Below are 27,173 nucleotides of genomic sequence, written 5' to 3' on the forward strand. Positions count from 1 at the left end.
CCTGTTGCCTGGCAGTGAAGATTGATTTATTCTTATGTATGCTTTAGTCAACCTTGTGAATTTTGGTTTAGAATGAACCCAGGGAAACTCTTCCTTATCTCTTCTAAAGTCATATCAGTTACATTAAACGTAAGAATGTACATTGAAAGAAACATTATACTCATTCACTCAGAATTGGTGACTTATAAAGTTCCTTTTTGTAGTCAATTTATACTCTCTGAAATTGGTACAAAGTAGATACTAATCATCCATCTTTTCCTCCTGAGTCTTGGCACAAAGTAGATTTGTAGGCATTAGGGAGGATCCAATTCAAATTTTTTAGAATGGTGACTATTTTTAGTTAGGAGACAAGCATCAGAATTGGTTGGAAGAGTCACATATTCTGGTTTCACATAAACGTGACAAAGAAGAAAATCACAAAATAGGCCGGGCGCGGTGGCTCACGTCTGTAATCCTAGCACTTTGGGAGGCTGAGGCAGACAGATCACGAGGTCAAGAGATCGAGACCATCCTGGCCAACATGGCGAAACCCCGTCTCTACTAAAAATACAAAATTTAGCCAGGCGTGATTGTGCATGCCTGTAATCCCAGCTACTCAGGAGGCTGAGGCAGGAGAATCGCTTGAACTCGGGAGGTGGAGATTGCAGTGAGCTGAGATCACACCACTGCACTCCAGCCTGGTGACAGAGAGGGAGACTCCATCTCAAAAAAAAAAAAAAAAAAAAAATCACAAAATTATAAGCCATATAGTAGGTGTCAGATAGCCTTAGTAAGTTTTAAGAAGTTCTAATGAATATATATATATTTTTACCAGCATTTAATTCCCTCTTTTAAACAGTGGACGGGAAGTAAAAATTTTAAATTTTTGTTTAAATCCTTTCCTAGCCAAAGATTTAAGTTGCTGAATCTGTGCTGAGTGATGTATATTTGGGTGTGTGTTTAAAATATTTTATCAGAATCCTCCCTAACTCATTTTATGAGGCCAACATCATCTTGATACCAAAGCCTGGCAGAGACACAACAAAAAAAGAAAATTTTAGACCAATATCCCTGATGAACATTGATGCAAAAATCCTCAATAAAATACTGGCAGACCGGATCCAGCAGCACATCAAAAAGCTTATCCACCATGATCAAGTGGGCTTCATCCCTGGGATGCAAGGCTGGTTCAACATACGCAAATCAATAAATGTAATCCAGCATATAAACAGAACCAAAGAAAAAAACCACATGATTATCTCAATAGATGCAGAAACCTTTGACAAAATTCAACAGCCCTTCATGCTAAAAATGCTCAATAAATTCTGTATTGATGGAACATATCTCAAAATAATAAGAGCTATTTATGACAAACCCACAGCCAATATCATACTGAATGGGCAAAAACTGGAAAAATTCCCTATGAAAACTGACACAAGACAGGGATGCCCTCTCTCACCACTCCTATTCAACATAGTGTTGGAAGTTCTGGCTAGGGCAATCAGGCAAGAGAAAGAAATCAAGGGTATTCAGTTAGGAAAAGAAGAAGTCAAATTGTCCCTGTTTGCAGATGACATGATTGTATATTTAGAAAACCCCATCGTCTCAGCCCAAAATCTCCTTAAGCTGATAAGAAACTTCAGCAAAGTCTCAGGATACAAAATAAATGTGCAAAAATCACAAGCATTCTTATACACCACTAACAAACAGAAAGCCAAATCATGAATGAACTTGCATTCACAATTGCTTCAAAGAGAATAAAATACCTGGGAATCCAACTTACAAGGGATGTAAAGGACCTCTTCAAGGAGAACTACAAACCACTGCTCAGTGAAATAAAAGAGGACACAAACAAATGGAAGAGCATACCATGCTCATGGATAGGAAGAATCAATATTGTGAAAATGGCCATACTGCCCAAGGTAATTTATAGATTCAGTGCCATCCCCATCAAGCTACCAATGAGTTTCTTCACAGAATTGGAAAAAACTGCTTTCAAGTTCATATGGAACCAAAAAAGAGCCCACATTGCCAAGACAATCCTAAGTCAAAAGAACAAAGCTGGAGGCATCACGCTACCTGACTTCAAACTATACTACAAGGCTACAGTAACCACAACAGCATGGTACTGGTACCAAAACAGAGATATAGACCAATGGAATAGAACAGAGTCCTCAGAAATAATAGCACACATCTACAGCCATCTGATCTTTGACAAACCTGAGAAAAACAAGAAATGGGGAAAGGATTCCCTATTTAATAAATGGTGCTGTGAAAATTGGCTAGCCATAGTAGAAAGCTGAAACTGGATCCTTTCCTTACTCCTTATACGAAAATTAACTCAAGATGGATTAGAGACTTAAATGTTAGACCTAATACCATAAAAACCCTAGAAGAAAACCTAGGTAATACCATTCAGGACATAGGCATGGGCAAGGACTTCATGTCTAAAACACCAAAAGCAACGGCAACAAAAGCCAAAATTGACAAATGGGATCTAATTAAACTAAAGAGCATCTGCACAGCAAAAGAAACTACCATCAGAGTGAACAGGCAACCTACAGAATGGGAGAAAATGTTTGCAATCTACTCATCTGACAAAGGGCTAATATCCACAACCTACAAAGAACTCAAACAAATTTACAAGAAAAAAACAACCCCATCAAAAAGTGGGCAAAGAATGTGAACAGCCATTTCTCAAAAGAAGACATTCATACAGCCAACAGACACATGAAAAAATGCTCATCATCACTGGCCATCAGAGAAATGTGCAAATCAAAACCACAGTGAGATACCATCTCACACCAGTTAGAAGGGCAATCATTAAAAAATCAGGAAACAACAGGTGTTGGAGAGGATGTGGAGAAATAGGGACACTTTTACACTGTTGGTGGGATTGTAAACTAGTTCAACCATTATGGAAAACAGTATGGCGATTCCTCAAGGATCTAGAACTAGAAGTACCATATAACCCAGCCATCCCATTACTGGGTATATACCCAAAGGATTATAAATCATGCTGCTATAAAGACACATGCACACGTACGTTTATTGCGGCACTGTTCACAATAGCAACGACTTGGAATCAACCCAAATGTCCATCAGTGACAGACTGGATTAAGAAAATGTGGCACATATACACCATGGAATACTATGCAGCCATAAAAAATGATGAGTTTGTGTCCTTTGTAGGGACATGGATTAAGCTGGAAACCATCATTCTCAGCAAACTATCGCAAGAACAGAAAACCAAACACCACATGTTCTCACTCATAGGTGGGAACTGAACAATGAGATCACTTGAACTCGGGAAGGGGAACATCACACACCGGGACTTATCATGGGGAGGGTGGAGGGGGGAGGGATTGCATTGGGAGTTATACCTGATGTAAATGACGAGTTGATGGGTGCAGCACACCAACATGGCACAAGTATACATATGTAACAAACCTGCACGTTATGCACATGTACCCTAGAACTTAAAGTATAATAATAATTAAAAAAAAAAAAAATCTCAGAGTAGTACAGTGTTGCTCCAGGTCCTTCAGAAAACATTTAATGTATAAATGTTTTATTGTATCCCATGAAAAGTAAAATAGACAATTCTCTTTCTCACTCTCTTCATACCGTGATTGTGTAATTACATATATTTGGTTAGATTTATTTCTAGATATTTAGATTTTCTGATTACTCTTGTAAGTAGTGCTTTTTGAAAAAATATATAAATATATGACAAATGTATTTACTGTAAAAATAAATATGTATAGACATATAAAAAAACAATTAAAAGAACAAAAATAATAAAGTATTTTTTCAGAGCTGTTTTAAGTTCACAGCAAAATTGAGAGGATGGTAAAGAGTTTCCAGCATACCTCCTGTACCCACACGCATAGCCTCCCCCATTATTAACCCCACCAGAGTGGTACATTTTTTACGACTGATGAACCTACACTGACATATAATCACCCCAAGTCCATAGTTTGCAATTAACGTTTACTCTTAATGTTGTATATTCTAAGGGTTTGGGCAATACATAATGTATACATTTTATCATAATCAATGATACATCAATATATGCTATTATAGTATCATACAGACTATTTTCAATGCCTTAAAAATTTTTGTACTTTGCCTAGTCATCCTCCCTTCAACCCCTGGCAACCACTAATCTTTGTGCTGTCTTCATAGTTTTGACTTTTCCAGAATATCATATTGTTGGAATCATACAGTATGTAGCCTTTTCAGATTGACTTCCATCACTCAGTGATATGTATTTAAATTTCCTCCATGTCTTTTCATGACTTGATAGCTCATTTCTTTTTCTTTTTTTAAAATTTTTAAATGCTTAGACTCTTGTTGAACCTCTAAATCTATTTTATCATTTCCTTTTTTTCTTTTCTTTTTTTTTTTTTTTTTTTGAGACACAGTCTCGCTTTGTTGCCCAGGCTGGAGTGCAGTGGCACAATCTCAGCTCACTGCAACCTCCGCCTCCAGGGTTCAAACGATGAAAGTGATCATTTCCTTTTTTTTCTTTTCTTTTTCTTTTTCTTTTTTTTTGAAACACAGTCTCGCTTTGTTGCCCAGGCTGGAGTGCAGTGGCACGATCTCAGCTCACTGCAACCTCCGCCTCCAGGGTTCAAGCGATGAAAGTGATTCTCTTGTCTAAGTCTCCTGAGTAGCTGGGATTACAGGCATGCACCACCACACCCTGCTGATTTTTGTATTTTTAGTAGAGTGGGGTTTTACCATGTTGGCCAGGCTGGTCTCTAACATCTGACCTCAGGTGATCCACCTGCCTCGGCCTTCCAGAGTGCTGGTATTACAGGCATGAGCCACCACACCTGGCCTGTCATTTCTTTTTAGTGCTCAGTAATATTCCATTGTTTGGATGTCCTACAGTTTATTCATTCACATATGGAAGAACATCTGTGTTACAAGTTTTGGCTATTACGAATAAAGCTGTTATAAACATCTCTGCAAGTTTTTATATGGACATAATTTTCAAGTCTTTTGAGTGAATACGAAGGAGTCACATTGCTGAGTCGTATGTACGAATATGTTTAGTTATGTAAGAAATGACCAACTGTTTTCCAAAGTGACTGTACCCAGTTTGCTTTCTACCAGCAGTGTGTGTGAGTTCCTGTTGCTCCACATCCACCCAGCGTTTGAGTACTTGTCCATGTTCTGAATTTTGGCCATTCTCTTAGGTGTGTAGTAGTCTTTCTTTCTTTTCTTAGGTGTATAATCATCCGTCCGTCCGTCCTCCCTCCCCTCCCTCTCTTTTTTTTTTTTTTTAAGATAGTGTCTCACTCTTTTTGCTGCCCAGGCCGGACTGTAGTGGTGTGGTCATGGCTCTCTGCAGCCTCAACTTCCCAGGCTAAGGTGATTCTCCCACCTCAGCCTCCTGAGTAGCTGGGACTACGGGTGCACACCACCAAGCCCAGCTAATTTTTTATATATTTAGCAGAGACGGGGTTTTGCCATGTTGCTCAGGCTGTTCTCGAACTCCTAGGCTCAAGTCCACCTTGGCCTCCCAAAGTGTTGAGGTTACTTTTAATGTCAAAACCACAATTTCTTTTGCATCAATCTAATATTTTGTTTTATTTATCTATTTATTTATTTTTGAGAGAGAGTCTTGCTCTGTTGCCCAGGCTAGATTACAGTGGTGCGATCTCCACTCACTGCAGCCTCCACTTGCTGGGCTCAAGTGATCCTCCTACATAAGCCTCCAAGTAGCTGGGACTACAGACATGAGCTGCCATGCCTGGCTAATTTTTGTTTGTTTTATAGGGATAGGGTTTTTCCATGTTGCCCAGGTTGGTCTTGAACTTCGGGCTCAAGTAAGTTGCCTGCGTTGGCCTTCCAAAGTACTGGGATTACAAGTGTGAGCCACCTCACCTGGCCCATTGTTATTTTAATTTGCATCTCCCTGATGACATTATGGGGAAATCTTTTCATATGCTTATTTTGCCATTCATATGTCTTCTTTGGTGAGGTTCTTTGGTCCATTCTTTAAACAAGTTATTTTCTTACTATTGAGTTTAAGGAGTTCTTTGTGTATTTTGAATAATAGTCCTTTATCAGATGTGTGTTTTGCAGCTATGTTCTCCATGTCTGTGGCTTGTTTTTTCATTCCCTTGACATTGTCTTTTGCAGAGCAGAAAATTTTAATTTTAGTGAAGTCCATCTTGTCAATTATTTATTTCATAGCTCTTGCGTTTGGTGTTGTGTCTAAGAAGACATCACTATACTCAAGGTCTTATAGATTTTCTCTTGTGTTTTCTTCCAGGAGTTTTTTTTTTTTTTTTTTTTTTGAGACGGAGTCTCGCTCTGTTGCCTAGGCTGGAGTGCGGTGGCTCGATCTCGGCTCACTGCAAGCTCCGTCTCCCGGGTTTGTGCCATTCTCCTGCCTCAGCCTCCCAAGTAGCTGGGACTACAGATGCCTGCCACCACGCCCGGCTAATTTTTTGTATTTTTAGTAGAGACAGGGTTTCACTGTGGTCTCGATCTCCTGACCTTGTGATCCGCCCGCCTCGGCCTCCCAAAGTGCTGTGATTACAGGCGTGAGCCACCGCGCCCGGCTTCCAAGAGTTTTATTTATTTTACATTTAGGTCTGTGACCCATTTAGAGTGAATTTTTTGTGAAGGGTGTAAGGTCTATACCTAGATTCATTGTTTTGCATGTGGATGTTCATTTGTTTCAGTACCATTTGTTGAAAAGAATATTATTTCTCCGCTGTATTGTCTTTGCTCCTTTGTTAAGGATCAGTTAACTATATTTATATACTTTAGGGCCCTCCACTGTTCCGTTGATTTATTTATTATTTCACCAATGCCATACTCTCTTATTATAGTAGAGTTATAATAAGTCTTGAGGTTGGGTTGCGTCAGTCTTCCAGCTTTGTTCTTCTCCTTCAATATTGTGTTAGCTATTCTGAGTCTTCTGCCTCTCTATGTAAACTTTAGAGTCAGTTTGTCAATATCCACAGAATGACTTGCTAGAATTTTTATTGGGATTGAATTGAACCTGTAGACCAAGTTGGGAAGAACTTGGTCTAGACAATTTTGAGTCTTGACAATTTTGAGTCTTGACAGTTTTGAGTCTTCCTGTCAATTATAATGGAGTATCTCTCCATTTATTTAGTTCTTTGATTTTGCTCATTAGAGTTTTATAGTTTTCCTCATGTAGATCTTGTACATATTTTGTTAGACTTATACCTATGTATTTCATTTTCTGATGCTGACGTAAATGATACTGTATTTCTAATTTCAAATTCCACTTGTTCATTGCATGTATCTAGGAAAGTGTTTGAATTTTTTATATTAATCTTGTGTCTTGTAAACTTGCTATAATTGCTTATTAGTTCTTGGAGTATTTTTTCAATTTGGATTTTATGCATAGATTATCATGTCATATATGAACAGTTTTATTTCTTCTGAACCTGTATACTTTTTATTTCCTTTTCTTGTTTGATTGCATTAGCTAGAACTTCCAGTATCACCATTACCTAAGACTTCCCAGATGTTGAAAAGGAGTGGTGAAAGAGAACATCCTTGTATTATTCCTGATTTTACAAGGGAAAGCATTGAGTTTTTCACCATTTGAGTATGATGTTAGCTGTAGGATTTTTGTAGATTTCTTTAACAAGCTGAGGAAATTTTCCTCCATTCATAGTTTACAGACAGTTTTTTTTTTTTTTTTAATCATGAATGGGTGTTGAATTTTGTCAAATGCTTTTTCTGCATCTGTTGATCTGTGACTTTTTTTCTTTAGCCTGTTGATGTGATGGGTTACTGAGGAGAAAACACACACTCAAACCCAAAATGTTTTTTATTTCTTTTTCTTTGAGACAGAATTTTGCTCTTGTCACCCAGGCTGGAGTGCAGTGGCGCAATCTTGGCTCACTGCAGCCTCCGCCTCCTGGGTTTAAGTGATTCTCCTACCTCAGCCTCCTGAGTAGCTGGGATTATAGGTGCCCGCCACCATGCCTGGCTAATTTTTTTTGTATTTTTAGTAGAGACAGGGTTTCGCCATGCAGGCTGGTCTCGAACTCCTTACCTCAGGTGATCCACCTGCCTTGGCTTTCCAGAGTTCTGGGATTGCCGGCATGAGCCACCGTGCCCAGCCCCCAAAATATTTTTTCTATTCTCTTACTCAACAACAATAATCTCAGAAGACTTACGTGACCACATGTGTTGGGGGGTTTTCCCCACACACCAAGCAAGCAGCTACTTACGCATTGAACACCGTGGTGTCCTCCAGTTCAATTCTGGCACCATCTATAGCATCCGATTCCACTGGTTGAGGGTTTAGTCCCACTAGACTATCCCCAGTTTAGACACCAGTTGCAAGTCTAGGCCCTCTAGAACTTCTGACTGACCAGCTTAAAGTTTGGGTTCCTATGACCTCCTCTTTGGGTTTGATTAATTTGCTAGAATGGCTCACAGAACTCAACCATTTACTTAGGCTTACTGGTGTATTATAAGGGATATTAGAAAGGATATAGATGAAGAAATATATAAAGCAAGGTATGGGAGAAGGGATGAGGAATTTTCATGCCCTGTCAGGGCATATCACCATCTAGGAACCTCCATGTGTTCAGCTGTCAAGAAGCTATTTGGACCGAAACCTTTGGGTTTTTATGGAAGCTTCATTACATATGCAAGGTTGATTAAGCCAAGCTGTTGGCCATTGGTGATCAACTTAACCTTTAGCACCTCTCCCCTCCCCAAAGGTTGGGGTATAGGGCTGAAAGGCCCAACCCTGTAATCATGCCTTGGTCTTTCTGGTGACCAACCCCCATTTTAAAGATACCTATGGGGCTGTCAGCCAGTAGTCAACTTGCTTGCATACAAAAAGACTTGTTTTTAGAGATTCCAAGGATGTTACGAGTTGTATGTCAGGAAATGGGTTTGGAGGCCAAATATATGTTTTATAATATCACAGCTGCATCAGCTGATTTTCAGATGTTGAACCTGCTTTGTATAACTCTCTTTTTGTACATTATTGGATTTGATTTGCTAATATTTTGTTGAGGGTTTTTGCATCATTGTTCATGAAAGATTGGTCTGTAGTTTTCTTTACTTATAATGTCCTTGTCTGGTTTTGGTATTAGGGTAATGCTGACCTCATAGAATGAGTTAGGAAATGTTCCTTATGCTTCTGTCCTCTGAGAGAGATGAGGCAGAAGGAACACTTCCTAACTCATTCTTCGAGAATTGGTTTAATTTCTTCCTTAAATGTTTGGTAGAATTCATCAGTGAACCCATCTAGGCCTAGTGCTTTCTCTTTTGGATGATTATTAATTATTGATTCAGTTTATTTAATAGATATAGGCCTATTCAGATTTTCTGTTTCTTCTTATGTGAGTTTTGGCATATTGTGTCTGTTTTTTTTTTTTTTTTTGGAGATGGAATCTCACCAGGCTGGAGTATAGTGGCGTGATCTCGGCTCACTGCAGTCTCCGCCTCCTGGGTTCAAGCAATTCTCCTGCCTCAGCCTCCAGAGTACCTGGGATTTACAGGTGCCTGCCACCATGCCCGGCTCATTTTTGTATTTTTAATAGAGACAGGGTTTTACCAATGTTGGCCAGGCTGGTCTCAAACTCCTGACCTCAGATGATCCGCCCGCCTTGGCTTCCCAAAGTGGTGGGATTACAGGCATGAGCCACCGCACCTGGCTGGCATATTGTGTCTTTTAAGGAATTAGTTCATTTCATCTAGGTTATCAAAATTGTAGTTCATAGTATTGTTTTATTATTCTTTTAATGTCCATGAGATATGTATTGATGTCACCTCTTTCATTTCTGTTGTTAGTAATTTATATACCTTCTCTTTTTTTCTTAATTAGCCTGGCTAGGAATGATTTATTTTTTAACAAATTTGTTCACTGGATGATATTTAAAATTTACCATAATTAGGCCTGCCAAGGCCAGCATTACTCTCATTATCATTATTATTATTATTATTATTATTTATTTATTTATTTATTTATTTATTTATCTTTTGAGACAGAGTCTTCGCTCTGTCACTCAGGCTGGAGTGCAGTGGCGCCATCTCAGCTCACTGGGAGCTCCTCCTTCCAGGTTCACGGCATTCTTCTGCCTCAGCCTCCCAAATAACTGGTACTACAGGTGCCCGCCACCACATCTGGCTGCTTTTTTTGTATTTTTAGTAGAGAAGGGGTTTCACCGTGTTAGCCAGGATGGTCTCAATCTCCTGACCTCGTGATCTGCCCGCCCGGGCCTCCCAGAGTGCTGGGATTACAGGCGTGAGCCACCACGCCCGGCCTACTCTATTATTCTAATGGTTGTTTAGGCTTTAAACAGGGATCATATGTACTAATTCTCTGGTAATATAATTTGCCACTTTGCCAGAATACTATGATTAACAAAAATGGACCACAGATTTGATTTTCTTGGTGGTTTGTCTGTATTCTCTCCTTATGCATGGATTAGGAGTCACTACATGAAGTAATAGAAATAGCAAGGCATGGTATTTAGAGCTAGAGGTAACTAGTCGGAATCCTAATTCTAACATTTTGGCCTTCAACAATCTGCATAAGTCTGAGTTTCATCATCATTAAAAATGTAATAATGATAATATTTCAGTGTTGATATGAGGAACAAACATTGAATGCTTTTCAATGTAGTAGGTGCTAAAGTAGACATTCATAAACAGTGCTTGCTTTTATTATTATTTTTACTATTATGATTTATGATCATTAGCATTATTACTATTATTATTGGAAAAATGTAGGTAGGACTACCATATTCAGCTTTAAAAACTCTTTCATTATCTGTTTAGCAGACATCTGCTTAATATTGATCAAATGAGAAACAGTTCATGGAATGTTTCCCATCATAATGAGGTTTGATTTCAGGGGACTTCGGATGATACATGGATTTTTGTTTCTGGCCTTTTTAAATGGTTGTCATATGGGACCTCATTGTTCATTGCTCTGGTATCATTTAAGTATTGGCCATTGGCATCAGTTATCTTTTAAGGGTAAGGATATGTTTAAAGAAGCTAATGATGTCTGCCTCCATTTATAATTAAGCTTTTTTTTTTTTTGAGACGGAGTCTTGCTCTGTGGCCCAGGCTGCAGTGCAGTGGCACGATCTTGACTCACTGCAAGCTCTGCCTCCTGGGTTCATGCCATTCTCCTGCCTCAGCCTCCCGTGTAGCTGGGACTGCAGGCGCCCACCACCACGCCTGGCTAATTTTTTGTATTTTTAGTAGAGATGGGGTTTCACCGTGTTAGCCAGGATGGTCTCGATCTCCTGACCTCGTGATCCACCCGTCTCGGCCTCCCAAAGTGCTGGGATTACTGGCGTGAGCCACCGTACCCGGCTGTAATTAAGCTTTAAGTGGCTGGGTATTACTAAGGCACAGCTAAGAGCATTTTTTTGATGGTCAGCAATACGAAGTTCTTTACGTCAAAAGGAGCTGTCCTAGGCAGAAGATTTTTGCTCTACCCTAGCAAATCATAATAAGTAAGTGCAAATTTTCACATAAAAATTAATTCCAAAAGAGATTTGGGAGTGTTCACACATGATTTTATGAAAAAAGTTTTTAACCCATATCGGCTTAAAAATTGCAACTTAATGGATGAACCTTGAGGACATTATGCTAAGTGAAATAATCCAGTCACAGAAAGACAAATACTAATTGATTCTACTTATATGAGGTACCTAGAGTAGTCGAATTCATTGAGACAGAAAATAGAATGGTGGTTGCCAGGGAATCAAGGAGGGAGAAATGGGAAGTAATAGTTTCATAAATACAGAGTTTTAGTTTTACCAGATGATAAGTATTCTGTGAATGGATGGTGGTGATGGTAGCGTGACAGTATGGCTATACTTATGCCACAGAACTGTATGCTTATGATGGTAAATTTTATATTTTGTTTATCTTAGCACAACTAAAAAATTACAAGTTAGGCTGGGCGCAGTGGCTCATGCCTGTAAACCAGCACTTTGGGAGGCCGAGGTGGGTAGATCACTTGAGGTCAGGAGTTTGAGACCAGCCTGGCCAATATGGTGAAACCTCGTCTCTACTAAAAAATACAAAAATTAGCTAGGCATGGTCGCATATGCCTGTAATCCCGGCTACTTGGGAGGCTGAGGCACAAGAATGGCTTGAACTGGCGAGGTAGAGGTTGCAGTGAGCTGAGATTGTGCCACTGAGCTCTAGCCTGGGTGACAGAGCGAGACTGTCTAAAAAGAAAAATGCAATGTGAGTATAGCAGTACATATTAGAATATCACAATAATATAAGAAATGTGGAAATGTTTAGGGTCGTTCTTTACATAAATATGATTGACTTATTTGGTGATCCTTATGATTAGAGGGAGGACTGAGTGCTGAGTGGAGGATGATTCGTGTTGAATGAGAGAGAACAGATAGGGAGAGGAAGAGAGAGAGAGAGTGTGTATGTGTGTAAAAGTGGATAGCATTAGTGCTTACAAGGGCTGAAACAGAGTGGGGAGAATTAAAAACAGTGAAACATGAGAATTCGAAAGAATAGGCAAAATGAGTGATGATTAACGTTCCAAGGCCCACAGACCTACTCCACTGCGTTATCAGCCAACATAGTTGGGTTGGATCATGGATATTACTGAAAAGTATGAAATCTCTTAAAAACAATCAAGATCTAAAGAGTTGGATTGTTGTTACTCAGAAGTATGAATTATCTGAAAACAGGGTTCTAAAGAGGTAGTTTGTTCATTTCAATATCTAGCAAATAAATCTGTGTTTACAAAACATGAAATACCTATAATAGCGTCTGAATCTTTAAGGGTGAAATATTAACACATCAGCCCCTTTATCTTTACTTCTTTCTTGAGGTCAGAGATCCTGTGTCTTTTGTTTGAGATATTAATAGCTGTAATTGACTTTTTTTTTTTTTTTTTGAGGCAGAGTCTTGCTCTGTCACCCAGGATGGAGTGTAATGGCGCAATCTCAGCTCACTGCAACCTCCATCTCCTGGGTTCAAGAGATTGTCCTGCCTCAGCCTCCCAAGTAGCTGGGACTATAAGCACGAGCCACCACGCCCAGCCAATTTTTTGTATTTTTAGTAGAGATGGGGTTCGCCATGTTAGCCAGTCTGGTCTTGAACTCCTGACCTCAGGTGATCTGCCTGCTTCAGCCTCCCAAACTTTGTGCTGGGATTAAGGCATGAGCCACTGCACCCAGCCTCAGTCTTTCACTTTTTGTTTTATGAAATGGCAGAATATATGCGAGATGACTTTTGGTAAACTGTATCTGTTTAAGTAATATGTAAATGTAAAAAAGCAACTTATTAGCCCTAGTCCCTGGAAACTTGATTTCTGTGTAACATACTTACATAGTAAATATAGTCATTCAACAAACATATATTAAGTGTTCTCTTTGTGGCTTTGGTCTGGTAGGGTTCTGGGTTTCAGATATAAGCCATAGTCCTTACCCACAAGTAAGGTAAATCTGAGAATAAAATTGGAGGGGCCAGACATGTAATTAATTTTATAAATCACTGTCACATCAAAATGGAAATGACCATTGGGCCCAGGCCCACCTTAACTAGTGGATTTAAGTGGTATTGTGGTTTAATTATATTCTGGGACCCATTACTCAGGGTGGAGGGTAAAGAGAAAGTGGTGTAGTATGTTTTCTCCATTTATAAACTACTGACTGACTAATTTGTGTAGCCTTTTCTCATTTTCCCTGGGAAAACTGGACACTTAGGGAGAGGATTGTCTTGCCCAGAATCACTATTTCTCAGGATAGAGGCTAGAAATCGGCTCTGCTGACTGAATCTATTGCACCTTCCTTCTTTATTGCATCTCTTTCTTAAGGCTCCTTTAGAATAAAAGTCTCAATTACTTGTGGAAGTCAGTTACACAGACATCTTACGGGATACTTTTCTTCTTGTGAAAATAGCATTTTTCTCCTTAAGACAGCAAATTATTATTCATAATTAATAAAGTTTATAATCTTTATCAAAATGTAAGGGAAAGCTTCCTAATTTTCCTTTTGTGTTTTGTTTTGTTTTTTTGGTGAGACAGAGTCTTGCCCTGTCGCCCAGGCTGGAGTGCAGTGGCGCGATCTCGGCTCACTGCAGCCTCTGCCTTCTGGGTTCAAGCATTTCTCCTGCCTCAGTCTCCCAAGTAGCTGGGATTACAGGCATGTGCCACCGCACCCAGCTAATTTTTTGTATCTTTAGTAGAGACTGGGTTTCACCATGTTGGCCAGGCTGGTCTCAAACTCATGACCTCATGATCTACCCTCCTCGGCCTCCCAAAGTGCTGGGGTTACAGGCATGAGCCACCGTGCCCGGCGCTAATTTTTTATTTTTACAAAATGATTGTCCAGTTGCTTTTTAGCCTTATCTGATACAGATAAATGATTAAAGGTACTGGGTCCCAAAACAGTTCTGTTGGCTTCCTTTGGGTACACCATCAGTAGGTGTTATCTATTTTGTATTTTTACATCTGTGATCCTTTGATGAAACTGCTGTTTCATCATAACTGCTGTTTCTTTTTTAAGTTTTGCTTCATTATTCTTGTACTGGATATGTTTTGATAGTCTAAGTAGGTAACATTAGGTAACATCAAATGTATCATTTGGAGTTTGATTCTCTTAGGACATCCAGTTCCAGCTTTGGTCTTTCAGGTACGTTTTATTCGTTAATTTCTTGGCATCAAATTATACCATCATCCTGACACGTTCTTTTTGGAAGAAGTATTTTAGTGTGTCTTATAGGTAAATTCTAAAATGGTATTAGAGTATTTGGGCCTTTGGGTTGGATCACTTGAAATCTAATAATACAATTAATTTTTTTATGCAGATCTTTGATGGAAAACAGATTCCACAGAGAATGGTTGATGGATGGAATGCTTTTTTCTTTGATAAAACAGAAGAACTGGTAATTTTAAAATAGTCTTTATATTCTAGAATGCTCACTGATATATGTTAACATTTGTATAATTTAATAATTTTACTTGGATTTGCTGTCCATATTTTGGATAGTACTGTATAGACATTGTTCATTTCATTTTTTTATATGTAGAAAAAGCGTTTACCTTCACTTGGAAAGAACACAGAATCATTAGGGGAGCTTTGGTTGGGACTGCTTCGTTTCTATACTGAAGAGTTTGATTTCAAGGAATATGTAATTAGCATTCGGCAGAAAAAGCTGTTGACAACTTTCGAGAAGCAGTGGACTTCCAAGTGCATTGCAATTGAAGGTAATCATTTAAGCTGATATTAATTCAGGAGCAACCAAAATTTGATCAAGGAAATTGAGGGGAAAACTGAAATACATTAGGATTTGGAAGATTCTTCCTCTAGATTTTTATCAGTTTTCATCCTTTAATCTGTAATTTTAGAGAAAGAATTTGCTGGTTTGTATAGTCTTAGTACATGTAAGTATTAGACTTTGGCAATGACTTCTAAGTATATTTTTATGGTACAGTGAATGTAATTCTTAATCATTGATGCATTTCTTTTATAGACCCTTTTGACTTGAATCATAACCTTGGTGCTGGAGTTTCTAGAAAAAGTAAGTTTTAAATATAGAGATTCTCTGATTTTAAAACTCTGACTCATTAATGTCTTCATCTTTATTGTTTTCTTCTTTCTTTAATAGTGACCAATTTCATCATGAAAGCATTTATCAATGGAAGGAAACTTTTTGGTACCCCTTTTTATCCACTCATTGGCAGAGAAGCTGTAAGTTTACATTATATGAATTGAGAATCTTTTTTTAAGTAGAAAAGAAACTTAATCCTGTTTCCACACTGATGTTAGATGCAGGGAAAGAGATGGTCTTAGCTTTGTATATTTTTTCTTACTGCATAGTCCATAATGAGGTATATATTTTCAAAATTTTGTTTAAACTATTTGTTAAATTCTGTCTTTTCCACTAGACTGTAAACCCCATGAAGACAGGATTCGTGTCTGTAAGGTTCACCTTTCTATTTCCAGTACATGCATAGTGTCTGGCGCATTGGATGTACCAAATAAGCATTTGCTGAGTGAATGAGAATAGATAGTCGAGACTCTGGATTGTTGAATTTTAGGTGCTGCTCATTGTCCCTCTTTTATTTCCAGAAATCTTGATGAAAATGTACACATAGAAGACAAAACCAAAGAAATGTTTTATTATTTGTTGGGGCTTCTCTGATTTTTGTATAGCTTTGGTAAGCTGAATTAGGTGGCATGGAACCGAGAAGTTTTCTTCTGCCTGAATTGGGTGGGCGAGTGTCACACATTCCTCTTGATCTCACTCTGGTTTTTGCCTGCTTTCTTATGGTTAGGCAGACTACAGGAGGTTTCAGCTTCAGAGCAAGAGACTTAGAAGAAATCTCAAGAAATAGAACAAATGTATTAGGGTTCTCTTAGAGGGACAGAGCTAATAGGATATATATATCCTATTAAATATATACACAGACACACACACACATATATATAGGAGTTTATTAAGTATTAACTTACATTATCACAAGGTCCCATAATAGAGTGTCTGCAAGCTGAGGGGCAAGGAGAGCCAATCCAAGTCCCAAAACTGAAGAACTTGGAGTCCGACATTTGAGGGCAGGAAGCATTCAGCACGGGAGAAAGATGTAGGCTGAGAGGCTAGGCCCAACTTGCCTTTTCACGTTTTTCTGCTTGCCTTGTATTCACTGGAAGATGATTAAATTATGCCCACCAGATTAAGGGCGGATGTGCCTTCCCCAGCCCAGTGACTCAAATGGTAATCTCTTTTGGCAACACCCAACAGACATGCCTAGGATTAGTAGTTTGTATGCTTCAGTCCAGTCAAATTGACATTCAATATTAACCATCACAACAAACATGCATTTACATTGCATAGTGAATGTTCTTGAACTTGTTCAGTCCAATTTCAGGTGTCTTCTTTCTTGGGGGTAGAATAAGAAAAGCAGAGAGAAGTCTTATTTTCCCTTGGAGCACGGGTTCTCAGATACTTTTATTTTCTAGCCTCTTATGGGGTGATAATAATTACAATGGAGACAAATAAAATAAGAGTAAAATTTGAAAATGTAAAAAAATGTAAAAACAAAATGACTGAAAAAAGGAAAACCAAACAATTTTTTTTTTTTTTTTTTGAGACGGAGTCTTGCTCTGTCACCAGGCTGGAGTGCAGTGGCACGATCACGGCTCACTGCAACCTCCGCCTCCTGGGTTCAAGCCATCCTTCTGCCTCAGCCTCCTGAGTAGCAGGGACCACAGGCGCACGACACCACGCCCAGCTAATTTTTATATTTTTAGTAGAGGCGAGGTTTCACCATGTTGACCAGGATGGTCTCAATCTCCTGACCTCATGATCCACCTGCCTTGGCCTCCCAAACTGCTGGGATTACAGGCGTGAACCACTGCATGTGGCCTAATTTGACTAATATTTTAATTGAAATAGAAACAGTGAAAAACAGACCAAAACACATATGATGATACACTGATAAAGCGTTTTACCTGAGAATTGTGAGGAATTCAACTGTTTGTGTTTATATATGCATATGTTCAGTAGGAACCTCACAGTGTTGCATGCAGTCAGACTTTTTTGTTTATTTTTGTTTTTTTGATACAGGGTCTTGCTCTCATCCCCAGGCTGGAGTGCAGTGGTGCGATCATAGCTCACTGCAGCCTTGGACACCTGGGCTCAAGTGATCCTCCTGCCTTTGCCTCCTAAAGTGCTGAGATTTCAGGCGTGAGCCACCATGCTCAGCCCCATGTAGTGACCTTTTTTTTTTTTTTTCCGAGGTGGAGTCTCACTCTTGTTTCCCAGGCTGGAGTGCAGTGGCACAATCTCAGTGCACAGCAACCTCTGCCTCACAGGTTCAAGCGATTCTCCTGCCTCAGCCTCGCAAGTAGCTGTGATTACAGGCATATGCCACTACGCCCAGCTAATTTTGTATTTTTACTAGAGACGGAGTTTCGCCATGTTGGTCAGGCTGGTTTTGAACTCCTGACCTTAGGTGATCCACCCACCTCAGCCTCCCAAAGTGCTAGGATTACAGGCGTGAGCCACTGTGCCTGGCTGAGACTTTTTAGCAGAATACTAAATTAGAGTCCTTGGTAAACTGGAAGTGTGCCCATTTTAGTTTATGCATACAAATTTTTAGTAATTCTTAATAATGCAATTTATTATAATTACATATAGATGTCAGAATCTTTGGTCTTGAATGCCATTTGGGGCCTAGCAGAAGGGGCCCATGAGTCTGCTAATCATTTTTTGATTTACTTTATCTCTTTCAAAAGTCACTATAGAGTATTCCATAATTTGGATATACTAGTTTATCTAACTTCTTTTGATGGACATTTAGGTTATCTTCCTTGTATCAGTGTTACAACTTACACAGGTTGAGCATTCCAAATCTGAAGCCTGAAACTTATTGAGCACTGACATGACCCTCAAAGGAAATGCTCATATGGAACATTTGAGATTTCAGATTTTCTGATTTGGGATGCTCAGCTGGTATAAATATAATGCAAGTATTCCAAAATCCGAAACACTGCTGATCTCAAACATTTCAGAAAAGGGATACTCAACCTGTATGGTCGAAAATATCCTTGTATATAGTCTTTCATGCTTATGCTTCATACCTATTTCACTCCTAGTTACTGAGATTATAACAGTATGCAAGATAGATTTGCCTTATTTCCCTAAATTAATGAAAGATAAAGTTAAGTATATTTCATGTTCTTTCATCTTTCTTGTTCTTTCAGTTATTTTTCTACATCATTATGTTCTCCTATATGTTGACCCATTTTATCCATATCCATCAGCTGTCTTCTGTCATTTTTCTTCCCCATTTAACTTAGATTTTCTCTGCTCTCTAGCATGTACTGTTGGTGGTGGTTTTTTTCTTTTTTTGAGATGGAGTCTCACTCTGTCACCCATGCTGGAGTGCAGTGGTGCTATCCCAGCTCACTACAGCCTCTGCCATCCAGGTTGAAGCGATCCTCCTGCCTTGGCCTCCCTAGTAGCTGGATTTATAGGTGCAGCCACCATGCCCAGATAATTTTTGTGTTTTTAGTAGGGACAGGGTTTCACTACGCTGGCCAGACTGGTCACAAACTCCTGACCCCAGATGATTGCTCACCTCGGCCTCCCAAAGTGCTGGGATTACAGGTGTGAGCCACTGTGCCTGGCCATCTAACATATAGCTTGAATTCCTTTGTGCCGCAGTCCTTCCTGTGCACTCTTCTGTATTGTGCCTTATATGAACTCAGCTATCCATCATGTGCCTGTCCTTGGGTAGCTGTACACTAATGGAAAAAGTCAAAAAGCTAGACAGTTTTAAGTTTATAGTATAGTCATAAACATTGACCAGCCTCCGCTGGACTTTCAGTAATGTGTGACAGTCATATTTGTTTAGTTACCTTTAGCTCCTATTCTATTAGAACTATTTCAAATTTACCTATTTTACTCAAAATGCAGTATGTTGACCGGGTGTGGTGGCTCACATCTGTAATCCCAGCATTTTGGGAGGCTGAGGCGGGCAGATCACAAGGTCAGGAGTTCGAGACCAGCCTGGTCAACGTGGTGAAACCCTGTCTCTACTAAAAATACAAAAAAAAAAAAAAAAAAAAATTAGCCGGGAGTGGTGGTGCGTGCTTGTAGTCACAGCTTCGCTGAGGCAGGAGAATCACTTGAACCCAGTAGGCAGAGGTTGCAGTGAGCTGAGATTGTGCCACTGCACTCCAGCCTGGGTGACAGAGTGAGACCCTGTCTCAAAAAAAAAAAAAAAAAAAAAAGAAGTGCTGTATGCCCTGCACTTTGTCTCACCTTTTACCTCTGCCCTTCTCACTCCAGTGGATGCTTTTCCTCTGAGACAGTACATAGTATCAAATAAGTAGTCCTTTAGCTTTCTGCTACTAGATCTATAAATCTACCTGCATTTGTAGGTATCTCTCCTTTATGAAAGATTAGTTCTTACATATGTACTCTAGATTATTCTGTCTATTCTGAATCTTCATCTGTGAAAAGCGTTTTCAGTTAAAATACATAAAATATCTTTGCAGATCAACATTTACAGATGAACAGTTGCTCAGTTTTAATGATAGGGAACACTAACTTTGAACCCTAATTGAGTGAACTATCATCTCCCTCCAAAATAATTCTGTTCTTCTTAGTAGTAAACTTATATTACAGAAGATTGTATCTAATTATTACTATTAGCATATTTAACATTTCTTCAATAAAATTTTTTTTGTGGAAATTTGCTTTCTCTCATCATGTAAGTACCTGTATTACATCTTTAATTTTGTCACAACACCTAAAAGATGTACTGCCTGACTCTTGACAGAATAAGTTTGCTGACCTCAGGTGTAGGCCACCCTAACTGGGGTGGGAGGATAGAGAAAAGTGGATTCAAGAGATACTCAGCAATAGAATGTATACAACTTGGTCATTAATTAGAAGTGATGGGTGAAAGAGAACAGTTCAGGACGCTTCTTAGGTTTCTGTCTTAAGCAGCTGGGTGAATTAAGACCTTTGTGTTGTCCTGGCAAAAAATAGGATAATGATTTTAATTAGCTACATTGATTTATCAGTAGTAATGAAGAATTGTATCTTTCGTCTTTTTTTTTTTTTTTTTTGAGACGGAGTCTTGCTCTGTCACCCAGGCTGAAGTGCTGTGGCCGGATCTCAGCTCACTGCAAGCTCCGCCTCCCGGGTTCACGCCATTCTCCTGCCTCAGCCTCACGGGTAGCTGGGACTACAGGCGCCGCCACCTCGCCCGGCTAGTTTTTTGTAGTTTTTAGTAGAGACGGGGTTTCACCGTGTTAGCCAGGATGGTCTCGATCTCCTGACCTCGTGATCCGCCCGTCTCGGCCCTCCCAAAGTGCTGGGATTACAGGCTTGAGCCACCGCGCCCGGCCCTCTTTCGTCTTTAAAAAAAATAAATAAATAACAGGATGGGCATGGTGGCTCATGCCTGCAGTCTGTTACTTTGGAAGGCCAGGTCAGGAAGATCGTTTGAGGCCAGGAGTTCAAGACCAGCCTGGCCAACACAGCGAGATGCTGTCTCTAAAAAACCAAATAAAACCAAACCAAACAGCTTCATTGGAATAGAGTTCATATTATATACAACTCATTGTGCAATTCAGTGGTTTTTAATATATATACAGGATTGTGCAGCCATCCCCACAATTTAATTTTAGAACATTTTTATCTTCTCTAAAATAAACTCTTGTCCTCATTAGCAGTCAGTTCTCATTCCCTCTCTTCCCCTCTTCTCAAACCACTAATCCACTTTTTGTCTCTGTAGATTTGCCTATTTTGGACATTTCATATAAGTTAAATGATATGATATGTGACATTTTGAAACTGGCTTCTTTCATTTAGCATGGTGTTTTCAAGGTTCCTTCATGCTGTACCATGTATCAATACTTCATTCCCTTTTATGGCTGAAAAATACTCCATTTTATGGATACACCACATTTCATTATCCATTCATCAGTTGTTGGACATTTGCATTGTTTCTACTTTTTGGCTATTATGAATAATGCTGTTGTGAATATTTGTGTGCAAATTTTTGTGAGAATATATGTTTTTATTTATCTTGGTATATACTTAATAGTGTAATTGCTGTGTCATTTTGATAAATTTATGTTTAACTTTTCAAGGAACTGTTTTCTAAAGTGGCTGTGCTACTTTACATTCCCACCAGCAATACATATGTGTTCTAGTTTTTCTACATCCTCACCAATACTTGTTATTGTCTTTTTAAAGCTGTAGCCGTCCTATTGGGCGTGTCTCATATACTTTTATCCTTGAGTTTAGGTAAATGTGAAAACAGCTAACTGGACATGTTCTCTTGCCTTCCAGAAGGATGGACACCATTAGGACCAACTAGTCTTTGTGACAGTGCAAAACTAAGCGAAAGTTTAGAAGGATAAGCATGGTGCAGAGATAAAGCAGAAATAAGTCTGGTTCTAAGACTTGGGAAAATTATTTACTTCTTTTTAGTTCCCTACCTTTTCTTTAGGTCTGTTCCTCTTTACATAATACATGTTGCATGTTCTTTAAAAGCTGTATTAAATCCAATCATATTTCATATAAACCAGAGAATTGCTTTTTTTGTTGTTGTTATTTACTTATGGTATTTTCAGTTTTTGGAGACAGAGTCTTGCTACTTCATCCAGGCTGGAGTGCAGTGGCTGTTCATAGGCACAGTCATTATGTACTACAGCCTCAAACTCCTGGCCTTGAGTGGTCCTCCCATCTCAGCCTCCTGAGTAGCTGGGACTACAGACTTTTTTTGTCTCGCTGTGTCACCCAGACTGGAGTGCAGTGGCACGATCTTGGCTCACTGCAACCTCCACTTCCTGGATTCAAGCAGCTCTCCTGTCTCTTCCTCTTGAATAGCTGGGACTACAGGCACACACCACCATGCTCAACTAATTTTTGTGTTTTTAGTAGAGACGGGGTTTCACCATGTTGGCCAGGCTGGTCTCGAACTCTTGACCTCAGGTGATCCCTCCGCCTCGGCCTCCCTAAGTGTTGGGATTACAGGCATGAGTCACTGCACTGAGCCTACAGGCCATTTTGTATAGAGAATAATTCCTTTCCAAAAGTAGCCCGATATAGCAGAAAGCATGAGTTTTGTTGTGAGATGGACTTAGCTCTACATCTTTTATCTGAGACTTAACCTCTTTTTTTCTATGGGCGAATGACTTGAACTCCTGAATCAGTTTCCCCATCTGTAAAACGAGGATGAAAGTAGTATCTACTTTATTGAGACTTTTCTTATTCATCTGTAGCATCTTTGTGTAAGGATGTAACTTGATTAGTACTATTAGCAACTGTGATGATGATGATTGTGAATCTTATTTTCATATCATGGGTTTTACTTACAGTGAAACATTTGTTGCTATTATTTTCTTTGTAAAAATAAACCATGGTTGCATCTTGGTCTTCTTTCCATTTGGATTCAAAAGTTTTATAGTGATTCCTCCTAGTAAAATTGCATTTTCTCCCTAGGAGTACTTCTTTGATTCCAGAGTATTAACAGATGGAGAACTGGCTCCCAATGATAGATGTTGCCGTGTGTGTGGAAAAATAGGCCACTACATGAAAGACTGCCCTAAAAGGAAAAGGTTGGCAAATGAATATATATCAACATTTTGAGGAAAAGAAATGAGAGGCCAATTTGTAGCTATAATTATGTTCAGAAATGTTTAAGTGAGAAAGTTTAGGGTATTTAGTTATACCTAAGGTAAATGTTCATTTGAGTGGAATTTTGTAATAGGGTAAGATTTGTATGTGGTATAATAGTATCTTCTAACATTCATTTGTTCATTTATTCATTAATTCACTCAGTTTATTTTTGTTGTTGTTTTTGTTTTTGTTTGTTTTTTGAGATGGCGTCAAGCCCTGTCGCCCAGGCTGGAGTGCAATGGTGTGATCTCGGCTCACTGTAACCTCCGCCTCCCGGGTTCAAGTAATTCTCCTGCCTCAGCCTCCCAAGTAGCTGAGATTACAGGCGCGCACCACGATGCCTGGCTAATTTTTAGTATCTTTAGTAGAGACGGGGTTTCACCAGTGTTGGCCAGGCTGGTCTCAAACTCCTGACCTGGTGATCCACCACCTTGGCCTCCCAAATTGCTGGGATTACGGGCGTGAGTCACCGTGCCAGCCAGTTTTGTCTTTTTTTTTTAAATGAAGAAGCATTTATTGACACCAACTATGTGTTGGGAACTGTTCTAGGAGAAATAAAAGTGACCAAGACATTGGGTTCTTGCTGAGGATCTCACAGTCATGCAAACTGATAATTAAAATACAATTAATGGAATTCTTGAGATATATGCTGTGAGCTATACTTACAGATCTTGGGGAATGTACATCTTCTATATTCCCTCAAAATATATCTGTGAATTATAGTCTCCCAGGTTCTGTATACTGTAGCAGGTCAGGAAGATCTCTTTCTTTTGTAAAACTAATATAAAAACTTGGAACTTTTGAGACAGAGCAAACTTCCAGTTTCCATCACTGCTATTTACTGACTATTAAATTTAGTCAAGACACTTACCTTCTCTAAGCCTCAATTTCCTTTTGAAACCAGAGATAATAAATATCAACCTCTAAGGATTGTTAAAGTTTTAAAATTTATTTTTAAAAATGTAATATAATGTTGTTTTACAAAACTACTAGAAAACCCATTTCCTGCCAAAGGTGCAGGTATGCCATAATGTTTGTTCCCTTGCCTTCAAAAAGACGCATGAAGTGATGGGCATGCTAGTCCTTTTATTATCGTGAGAGTCCTGCATAGTTTAGTTTGTTCTGTGACTCACTTAATTTACAAGTCCCTAGCCCCACATTATTGGTATCAGCAGTTTACTGTTTAGACTAAAGAAGAAAGACAGTGAAGAAGAGAAGGAAGGGAATGAAGAAGAGAAAGATTCCCGAGACGTTCTTGACCCCCGAGACCTCCACGACACTCGAGACTTTAGAGACCCCAGAGACCTCAGATGTTTTATATGTGGAGATGCTGGACATGTACGAAGGGAGTGCCCAGAGGTCAAGCTGGCCCGTCAGAGGAATAGCAGTGTGGCAGGTAAATAGAAAAGACCAAACATAGTTTCTGGTAGAAACGAAGTCATTTATGTTGCTTGCATGCTGAAGGACCCTAATTCCTCTCTATTGCAAACCTAATTGTATGATTTTGGACCTTACAATTTCTCAGATAAAAGTTAGACAATGAGGCTTTTACTTTGAATAGTACTTGGGTAAGTTCATTATCAAGGTCTCCACAGTCTGTTATATTCAATTATCTCCCTTTAAGTATTCTTTGGAGGTTTTTTTTTTTTTCTTTTTTTGAGACGAGTCAGGCTGCAGTGCAATGGTATGATCACAGCTCACTGTAGCTTTGACCTCCCGTACTCAAGTGATCCTCCCACCTCAGCCTCCCGGAGTACTAGGATTATAGACATGAGCCACTGCATCCAACCATAAAGTATTTCTGAAGTAAATATGTTGTCTCCTTTAGAAAAGCAGATGACATTTGTTCTTGTTTCTAGGATCAGTGTGTTTTTTTTTCTTGATCTGCTAGATTGAAACATGGTTTTTGAAAGTAGCTCAGTTGCTACAAGTTCTTCACTAATATACTCAAGGTTTAAAAGTCTAAGTTTATAGAATTGCAGAGATATTTGAGATTCTTTTACATAAGAAGGGAGTTTATTTATTGTCATTTCTCGGCTGCTTTCCTTATCTGTTGATTTTCTTTGTGATGCCTTCTCTTAGCAGCCCAGCTGGTCCGCAACCTTGTAAATGCTCAACAGGTGGCTGGTTCAGCTCAGCAACAGGGTGATCAGTCCATAAGGACTAGACAGTCCTCAGAATGTGTAAGTACTCTGCCTGTGAATGTGTTAGTCTTGACTCATGATAGCAGTATCTTTAATGTGTTTTCTCTCAGACTGGCAAATACAATCTTCCAGATTACATAGTGCTTTGTATGTATGTCCTTGCTAGGCACATAAGGTGGAATGAGCATTCCTTTTGGAATAATGTAGATCTGGGTTTCTGTCTACAGAGAAGCTACTTAATTTACATGAGCCTACTCTTCAGTTGTACAATAACTACCTAATAAGATGGATTAAAAATAAGGTAATGACTGAGGTTTCAGACTTTGCTTAGTGGAAAAATATCAGTACCATTAATAAAAATAGACATAAAAATTGAGATGTTTTAGGCATTTAGTGTTGTTAGGTCAATATATACATGGCATTTTGCTTGCATGAAACTTCTGTCTTCTTGTAGCTTGACCTGTGGATACCTAGTGAAATACACCCTGTAAAAAAACAGTATTGAATGAGAATTTAGACTCATAAGTTTATTTTACTATTTTTTCTTTAAGAGGGAGTCTCGCTCTGTTGCCTAGGCTGGAGTGCAGTGGCGCATTCTTGGCTCACTGCAACCTCCTCACCCCTGGGATCACGTAATTCTGTCTCCGTCTCCTGAGTGGCTGGACTACAGGCAACGCTACCACGCCCGGCTAATTTTTGTATTTTTAGTAGGGATGGGATTTCACCATATTGGTCAGGCTGATCTTGAACTCCTGACTTCAGATGATCCACCTGCCTCGGCTCCCCACAGTGCTGGGATTACAGGTGTGAGCTGTTGCGCCCAGCCCAGACTCATAAATTTAATATTAAGTTTGCCGAGTTGCTCTTAACCTTTGTATAAATCTATATTCACCTTGTACCTCTTAATAATTACTCTAAATAACACTCTGAATCTGACGTAATGTTCAGTGCTTTACACTTAGCAAATTTAATCCTGCGAATGGCCAAGTGAAGTGGTAGGTATTAGTATCATCAAATTTTACAAATTGGGAAACTGAGAATAAGAGAGTATAAAAATCAAACCGAGGTCTTTCTAGTGTCAAATCCGTTCACTGTTTAACATGCTAAATCTAATGTGATTTGTGTTTTAGAAAAAACTTTCGAGTATTTGAAGAGTATTAGGGAGAACCTTTGGAAAATATTTAGGAAATTTTCCACCCTCATCTCAAACACTCGAATACCTATTATGTGCCTGATACTTTCATAAACAACAATAATCACATTTAATGTAGTTAACATTTGTTGAGTGTAAACTATGTGCTTATACGTGCATTCATTCTTTATGATTATAAAATATTTCAAAAGTACAGAAAAGTATAGAAAGTAAATCTCTATGTATCATTACCAAGCTTTAACAGTTTTTAACATTGTTATTTTAGCTTTATTAAAAAATTACCCTCAGTTGAAACCCCTGTACGTTCTTCTTCGATCCCATTCCTATCCTAAAAGCTTCTTTATCATCCTTCCGTTGTTACAGAAATGTTTCTGCTATCTTGAACTTGGTGGTTATATGTTCCACATGCATTGTTCAGTTAATCTTCTCAAAAACCTAAGGCAAGTTCTGATTATACTTTACAGGTAAAGAAACCGAGGTTCAAATTCCTTGCCTGACTTCAATAGACACTTGGAATCAGAACGTGAACCCTCAGGCTCTCTGTCAGCAAAACTTATGCTCTAACCACTTTTCTGTGCTATCCTAATTTTCGTTTTATGCCTCTAGTCGTCTCTTTTCTCTCATCTGTGCTTTCAGAAAGAGTCTGTCTAATGGACACTGCTACTCTTATGTCTAACAAAGCACTGCAACATGTCTAAAATATAGTTAATCTTTCATTCCAACCCCCAGGACTT

General features: G+C 39.0%; 1 protein-coding gene across 10 annotated transcripts in view; it reads left to right on the plus strand.

Annotated features, from left to right (window-relative positions):
• Positions 1–27,173, plus strand: part of TUT4 (terminal uridylyl transferase 4) — a 133,781-nt gene that overhangs the window by 96,639 nt on the left and 9,969 nt on the right. For 7 of the 10 annotated variants that reach the window (XM_023188532.2, XM_023188499.1, XM_023188544.1 and 4 more), the window contains 7 exons: positions 14,806–14,883; positions 15,028–15,205; positions 15,472–15,519; positions 15,607–15,689; positions 22,966–23,081; positions 24,315–24,538; positions 25,225–25,325. In XM_023188532.2, coding sequence (XP_023044300.1) covers positions 14,806–14,883; positions 15,028–15,205; positions 15,472–15,519; positions 15,607–15,689; positions 22,966–23,081; positions 24,315–24,538; positions 25,225–25,325 — 828 coding nt within the window. The remainder of the gene's footprint in view (positions 1–14,805; positions 14,884–15,027; positions 15,206–15,471; positions 15,520–15,606; positions 15,690–22,965; positions 23,082–24,314; positions 24,539–25,224; positions 25,326–27,173) is intronic. The other 3 variants (XM_023188537.1, XM_023188515.1, XM_023188526.1) reach the window with 2 other exon arrangements.

The sequence above is a fragment of the Piliocolobus tephrosceles genome, chromosome 1 (assembly GCF_002776525.5).
Source record: "Piliocolobus tephrosceles isolate RC106 chromosome 1, ASM277652v3, whole genome shotgun sequence".
Taxonomy (NCBI): domain Eukaryota; kingdom Metazoa; phylum Chordata; class Mammalia; order Primates; family Cercopithecidae; genus Piliocolobus; species Piliocolobus tephrosceles.